Raw genomic sequence first — 8,281 nt, forward strand, 5'->3', positions numbered from 1 at the left:
ATAGAGTTGGCTCTGACCTTTCTTGTACAGGGTGTCAGTGTTACCAGACCACTCCATCTTATCATCCAGGTGTACCCCTAAGTACTTGTAGGAATGTACTATGTCCTCACCCTGGATGGAAACAGGGTTCAGCGGAGACGTATTCCTTCGAAAGTCGAAGATCATTTCTTTGGTCTTGCTGGTGTTAAGCTGGAGATGGTAAAGATGACACCACTACACAAAATATATTATATTTATATTACATATAATATAAATATATTATATGTATATTACATTATATATATTATAAATATAATATATTATATTACATAATTATATGTTTTATATGCACAATTTATGTATTAATAAATGTATCTCGTGTATTGAATCTGTGTGTGCGTCACTGATTGATTCATTTTCTAATAGCCATAACGAATCACATCATGATTACTGCTACGATTAATAAATTGTCCCAGTAAATTCACAAAAGCCCTACACCATTAGGAGCCAGTGTGGCACAAATGCACTGCAGAAAAGAGAAAGAAATGTCATATGTACTGCATAACTGCCAGAAAATAAGGCGTCACTGTAGCTGCACAATAGTACAATACTAAGCATCTGAAAAAAGATCTTTCATTTTTTGGTGACATAAACTGAAAGTACCTTGAAAAAACATACTGTACAGCACTCTTAATTGGGACTGCTTGTTGTGAGATGGCCTAAAGCTGCACTCTCCAAGCTTTTCTTTGTTAAAAACTACTGTATACCTGATGGACAGAACATATCCTGTGCTACTAATACATACTGTATATTGAAAATATAATGATGTAATTTTAAAACCAGTATGTTTTATATGAAAACTTATCTTACTTGTATTTAAATATGATATTGACATCCAGCAAGGGCAGCACAGTGGCGCAGTGGTTATCATTGCAGACTCACAAAGCTGGAGTCCTGGGTCCAATTCTGGGGCCCTGGGACTATTGGCCCTGGTGTGTGTCCCCTGCGATAGACTAGGGTGTATAATGTCTTGTGCCCATTGTTTCCTGGACAACCTTCATATCCCCTGTGACCCTTAATTGTTTTAAGCTGTTTGAAAATTGATGGATGGATAGAGATCTAGAAATACTCTTTGCCATGTGCTGTAAACCTCAAACTTTAAAGCCAAGCTATACCCTGTTATTAGTTTTAACTGAACTGTCTGCTGGCCATGTTTCTGGTCTCAGTTACACCAAAAATCTCACTGATGCTGTTAATTCTCCTTATACTCCTAGCATTAAGGTTGAAGGATCTAAGTACCTGGTGCTTTGACATTTCCTTGGATTCTTTTTCTGGCTCTTCTGCCTGTGTAGCTCTATTATGTATATAGTGTGGATTATCTCTCTTTCATTCTAGATTAAATGCTTTTGAAGTACTCTGTGGATGCTGATTTCTTGCCAACTGATAGTCTCGGCCATTTTTTCATAAAAAGTCAGAATGTGTCTGTAGAAGTCAGGTCTCCTCAGTAAGCATTATTATGACAGTGACTGTGCCCTCATTGCTCAGAGAAGGAACTTCCATTGTGCTCCATGTACATAATTTTTTACAGCTAGCTTTATACAAATTATACATTGACTGGAAAAAATGTTTTATATTCTGTCATGTAATATAAATCTGTGTATTTGTGTATGTATGTATGTATTATAAACATAATATTTCTAACAGTTTGTTAATGCTTTAATAGAGTTATTCCTTAAAGGAATTAATCACTTGTGAGTGTAGAATGGATGTAGTTGTTTTACCTTAATTACCAGCATACATTGTAAATTGAGGCTGTCTGAGCTCAGTCTCCTTTTTAAAACCAGTTCATCAGTTACCTTAGAATGCAGAAATATTATGTTTGGTTGCAGAGGTGTGGGGTGTTGAAGATGTCTCTAATACAGAGATAATTACACACTCAAAAGTGCTATCCTCATTTTTTTGTAATAATAATATCCAAATATTAGAAACACCAGTTTTTCTTTTGGCTGGCAGAATTGAGGAAAGCACTGCAGTGTGTGTGGGTACTGTTGTGTTTCTTGATTTCATCAGTGGTAGTTTTGGAGTGTCAACAGTAATGTCCAAAGAGAAACTGCTATTCAGACAAGATGTGCTGTGTTACATCTGTATCTCTGTGTTAAATAAAGAGTAAACTGGATGATACGCATCACGTCTGTTCTGTACATAACAGCTAATTCTTTATCTGATCTCTCATTAACATGAACAACCCTTTTTTCTGTAACTAATGCTGATAACTGAAAAACTTCTAAGTTAATTTGCTTATAAAAATATTGATTTTATTCAGAAACCAGGAGTATGTACAGGAAATATTTAAGTACTAGGATAATATTCAAAGTTTTGTCAGTTTCACAGTCTGGTCCTGGAAACGTGGTACCTTCCTGAAAACATAATGATTTTAGGTTTTTGCTTTTACAATAAACACTTAAGTGAAGAATTCTCCAAAGAAGAAAAGGCAAGAAAGGATTGAATATTCTGTCATTTTTTAGCAAGAATCTTATTTCTTAGCTAATCTAAAGTACATGTGCTTTGCCATTGAATTCACTAGTTTCCCACCATATTGAATGTAGAGGAAAGGTTTGTGAATCCCCAAGGCTGATTATTATATCTTCATGAAAGTCTCAATAACAATGCGGTTCTTTTGTTGGAAGGCAGTTGTTTTTAATCATAAAAAAACGTTTTATTGTGGTAACAAATTTCAAGTTTTAACCTCTCTATTGAAGGAGTGTTCTTCCATTAGTCGTGGGGATCATTCAAAAAACTTGATTGGGGCCATTGCTGTATTTAGAAAACAAAAGGTATTTCCTGAAGGATGAGGGATAGACATTGATATCAGCCACAGAAAGAGAGTGACACAGAGGTCTGCAGATCCTTAGATCTTAGTCTGTTATTCTGTGTGACCTGGATGATGTTTCTTGTACTGAGATATGGGTAGGGCAACCAGTGAACTATCTGACAGTGGAAGAATGGAGCCCAAAATGTGGAGAAATGGTTCCATCCAGAATAATGAGCACCAAATACTGATTTTCCACGGTCATTTAAGCCTCTCCAACCCACTTCTTGCTGCTCGGTATTGAGTTTACTCCTTGAGAACTCTACCTGGCGATTCCTTTACCCTGTGTCACTCTGGATTTTGGACTACCCCTTTTGCCTCCGGACTTCGGACCTCGCCTCTCGACTCGGATTGTTTGCCACCTGTGTCTTTGCCGGATTTATACCTACCTTTCTCCCTTCGACCACGATCTCGCCTCTTGACTTGGATTGTTTGCCACCTGTGTTTGACATGGATTTCGACCTTCCTTTCTCCCACTGACTACGAACTCGCCTCTTGATTCAGCTTGTTTGTTGCCGTGCCTCCCACCTACTCCTGCGGCTGCACAGGATCCATATCTCCTCTTTAGGGTATCCTTACACTGGCTAAATTAAATTAAGAGTGTAATGTTAAGACATTTGAATTCCTATAATTATACAACTGGTTCAGAATTGCTCATTAAAACACTATCCTTATAATACAGTTGGGACAGAACAGAAAGCAAGCAAAGTAAAATCTTAGTATTAAAAGAGATAACTTTCTAGCAGCTTTGCTGCTTCTTCGTCACTGTGGTTTTAGTTTTTAGTTGCTTCTCAAAAATCATTTTCATTTTCTTTCATTAATATGATTATTTTGTTTGGTATGCTTATTTTTATACTTCTCATTGAAGTTCAGTTTGTCTTGCTCATTATTTCTTGATGCTGCCTCCTGTAAGCTCTGCGGTGGTTCCCATGTTCTGGAGCTTTTTTGCATTTTCTTCTCACATCTCCTGCTTAATCCCCTCATTTCATCACCGTCTGCTGGAGGTGTCTGCTCCTGAGTAAATAACCATGATGATCTAAGAATGTCAGTAGGATCTGACAACATGAAGTAGGAGAAAGCAATGGGCAGCAGTGGATGTGCTGAAAGAGAGAATAATGGAGAGCTTTTTAAGTAGGTAGCTGCATGAGCATGCGTAGGCTGCAAAGGAACAAGTAAAGGTTTATTCCATCCTGAAAAGAGAAAAAAGAAAACACAAAGTTTCGGCTGTGGAACCTGAAGAAGACCAGTAATGGAGAGCACTTCATTGACATTTGTATGGACAACAGCTTTGTCACATTTGGCACCATTTCCCCATATAATAACATTCTTAAGCTCACGTGGAAGTCACCTCAGTAAAAACACCAACCAAATAGACCACATCATCATTTATGGCCAGTGCTGCAGATGATTACAGCAATATTCGAGCATACCATGGTGCAATGCTTACAGTGATCACAATCTTCTTGCTTCCACCATTAAGCTCAAACTCAAGAAGATGATAACATAAGGCTAAAACTGAAAAGTGCCCTAAGAAGAAAAGAAAATGTGTATAGGGGCTTAATACCAAATTCAATGTGCTGGATATTGTACTCTCATAAACATAAAATGGGATGTCATCAAGACCACTTATCTAGAAGTAGCACAGGTCCATGGTTTTAAACTGAGAGGCGCTAAATAATGGATATTATTAGCCTCTCACCTCTCAGACACTTGGCAGAAAATGGAGGTGAGAATACAACGTAAAGCAAGGCTACTTACACCAATTCACCAAGACTTCAAGAACAAACTCGCTTAGCCCATAAAAAGAAGGATAGGGAAGTGAACAGAAGCAGCAGGAGAGACAAGCAGGCCTGTATTGAGAATCTGGCAACTGAAACCGAGAAGGCTGCAGCCTTGGGGTCACCAAGCATCTCAAGTAAAATTATAAACACAGCTTCCCCCATAAAAGAGACAAGAAAATCAACGCCACAAGCTCTGCATGCAAGCAAGGTGGGTCTCACACTTCCAAGAATTACTTAACCTACCAGAACCTGAAGAGCCACCGTACACTGCAGCAACAAACAAAATCTTCGACATTGACACCAAGCGTCCTAACATATTATGAAGTCAAAATCACTATTAAAACTCAAGAGTGGCAAGACATGTGCTGCTGATTCAATCCATGCTGAGGTGCTGAAAGCAGATGTCCCAACAGCCTTCAAAATGCTAACTGACCTTTTCCAAAATATTTGGACCATGGACACTATCTTGAAGTCTGGACAAAATATTGCAAATCCCCAAAAAAGACAATTTGGAGAATTGTGATAACTGGTGAGGAATCCCCTTTCTATCTATTCCAAGTCTTCTGTAGAATTCTGCTCTATAGGAAAAAGGCAGCAATTTACATCAGGCTGAAGCAGGAACAAGCAGCATTTAGAATGGAACACACTTTTGTTAATCAATTTTGTGGATTTCGGAAAGGTGTCTGATATCATTCATCGAAAAACCCTCTGTAAGATACTTAATTTCTATGAAATCCCATTAAAGATTGTTACGTTCAAATTCTATGAATTTTCTAATTCTTTGAGCGTTATCATGGATAACACTCTCTCTGAGTGGTGCCTTGTGAAATCTGGATTGAGCCCAAGTTGCATTATCTCTCCAATCCTCTTCCTTTTCATCATAGATTGGACCATGACAAACACCACATTAGACAACTCCAGAAGCAGTCAGTGGACCCTGTTCTAACAGCAGAAGACCTACACTCTGATGATGACCTCTCTAGAGTTTGTGGATGATTTCTCATGAACAAAGACAGCAGGGTGCAAAAAGAAATCAAGACAAGGCCTCAAAACTGAACTGGAAAATGTGAGATCGGCATCAAAGTTGTTTTTATTGTCTAATAATCTTTTCCTGACGCTTCAACATTCTGCTCTGTGCATGCGTGTCTGTGTTTGTGTCTGTGTGTGTCCTGCGAGGGACTGCTATTCTGCTTTGTATCCGTTGTTTGGTGGAGTAGGCTCCAGCTCTCCCTCGACCCTGATTTCGATCGGATGGATGGACAGGGTACTTCAATGCCTAATGTCCTGAGATTTCTTCTAAGCTAAACTAAAAATCTTCTCCATTAATATATAATTCCCATCTTCTGTTAATTGAACTGGCTCCGATTTAAAATTTAGTGGAATTTAACGTTCTTCTCCTTATGCATGAATTGCTGAACATTCTGGCTCCTGATTATGTAAGGATGTATTTATGACTACAGTCCTAATCTCATAAATTATGATTCTGTTTTCATTTATCTGATCAAGACCAGAGCCTTCACATCTTAGGAATTCATTACCCACATTCATTAGAGACCGACTTGATGACAGCCTACATTTTCTCTAAACATAGGAGAGTTTAGAACATTTAGTGCATAATATAGTTTTAGTGTTTTTTCACAAAGTCAATTTGTGTTTGTGGAAGAACGTTAATGCTAAGACCACGCTAAAGTAAACAATTCACTTTTTTTTCATTCATAAGCATTTATAAAATTTTAACCTTAACTTCACTTAAATTGGTGGAATTTTGTAAACCTTGCCATGTTTCACAACCTACACCTGTTCTATTCCTCCCCTCTCCTGTCAGTACAATGAGTGCATATCTCTGAAACAAAATGAATTAAGGGAGAACTCCTCAAATTTCATATGCAGTTTGAATAAAACAGGAACAATAGGAAAAAAATATTTCCAAGGAATCTCAAATATTATTTTATGATGATCATGTTTCATAGGTTCATCACTGATGATGTTTAATTTGTGTGCTTTCCCTGTCAACAGCCAGTTTTTCACCCAGCCTCATTGAACTGGATATACTGTAAGTGCTGAGCAGCAGACTCTGGGTACCATCAGCACAGAGAGAAAGACAACTGCTGAGACGCTACCTACAGGTAAGAGAGACATGCTCACTTGCTTGACTTTTATCTGTCTGACAATTTTCCATATACAGCAATTGTGTGTGGATCTTTAGAGCTGAAAGTAGAGTGATTCATACACATGATTCCCTTCAACAAGGACTAAGGATTAGTACACAGTAAATGAACTTTCTGCAAGTCCATAGACTTCTGAAGAGTTACACAAATAACCATTCATCCATTATACATTATGGTTGTATGTAGAGGGAATGCCATATTCCAAATAACATGAGAGAATGAATATTGAACAACTCCATCTTCATTAACCAATAGATAGGATGAATAATAAGCCTTCTCTGACCAACTAATAATTATTAATAACCTCAGATTATTAATTGAAACAGATGGTCTCTTAATGTAGGTCTTTGGCAGTCAGGAACCAATGTTTTTCCTGTATCTCTGAATCTTTGTGTAGGAGAGTCACTATGATCCGTCTTCCTATATCATCTCTGCTCTGCATTGTCCTCGTGTTCAATGTGGATTCAGGTAGGAGCCCCAGTACTATTTAAAAGCAGCCTGTACCTTATTACAAACAGTTATGTAGATGAAATGATCCAGCAAATCTAGCCAAATATTTGCCCAAATCATGTACTGTACATGAACCTAATCACAGCAACTTTTGAGAAAATTCCCTCACTTCCCTTGAAATCAGTGGTCTGATCATGAGCTATTCATTTTATTTTATTTTTAAAAAAACTTCAATAGGGCATTAATAACTGGATAAGAGAATGACCTGTCCTAATGAATACATGTCTAATTATTAAAAATACAAAATAACAAAATGTAGTTTTTAAACATTATACATTTTATACATTACAGTATATATACAGTACATTTGTATTAATGTGTGACTGAGTGCTATTAGCTTATTTGTAATACATTTAAAATCTATCATTTGCAACTCCCACAATTAAGTAGTGCCATGAATCCACTTTTTATTTTCTAAATTATACAGCATGTGTTAAAATGACTGCTAAGTTAGTGGTGAAATTTTGTAAACTGTTGCTATGTTCCACTGTTCCATTGTTAAATTTAAACGTCGTCTTTATATTGTTTACCTCTCCAGTCAGTACAATGAGTGCACATCTCTGAAACAAAATGAATTACGGGAGAACTCCTCAAATTTCATGTGCAGTGTGAATAAAACATTATATAACAATGGGAAAAAGTAATTCCAAGGAATATCAAATATTATTTCACGATGATCAGGTTTTATTGGTTCATTACTGAGTCATTATGTCTGCAATCTCTTTGTGTTGAAACAAATTGGTTTGACTACTAATGGGATTGAGTGAAGAGTTGTTCTGTGCAACAGAGATCTCTGTGGCTTGACAATTATTTTATTAGCTTTCAATATTACTACTGAGAGCTGTCTCCTTCCTTCATACCTTGATAGTGCTACTATGGGCACTGTGGGACTTTCAGTTTTTATAAAGGCAGGTGACTCAAAGTGCTTATTGCAGAGAAACGGTTATACATTCCCCATCATTCCTGTGCTGAGG

The 8,281-nt window shown here is 37.2% G+C and overlaps 1 protein-coding gene across 1 annotated transcript in view; it reads left to right on the forward strand.

Moving 5' to 3' along the window:
* The first annotated feature begins 7,204 nt into the window (after positions 1-7,204).
* Positions 7,205-8,281, forward strand: part of LOC148657218 (galactose-specific lectin nattectin-like) — a 10,985-nt gene continuing 9,908 nt past the window's right edge. Inside the window, exon 1 of the mRNA XM_088644419.1 lies at positions 7,205-7,265. Coding sequence (XP_088500545.1) covers positions 7,205-7,265 — 61 coding nt within the window. The remainder of the gene's footprint in view (positions 7,266-8,281) is intronic.

The sequence above is a fragment of the Lepisosteus platostomus genome, chromosome 8 (assembly GCF_059453375.1).
Source record: "Lepisosteus platostomus isolate fLepPlt1 chromosome 8, fLepPlt1.hap1, whole genome shotgun sequence".
In the NCBI taxonomy this organism is placed as follows: Eukaryota; Metazoa; Chordata; class Actinopteri; order Semionotiformes; family Lepisosteidae; genus Lepisosteus; species Lepisosteus platostomus.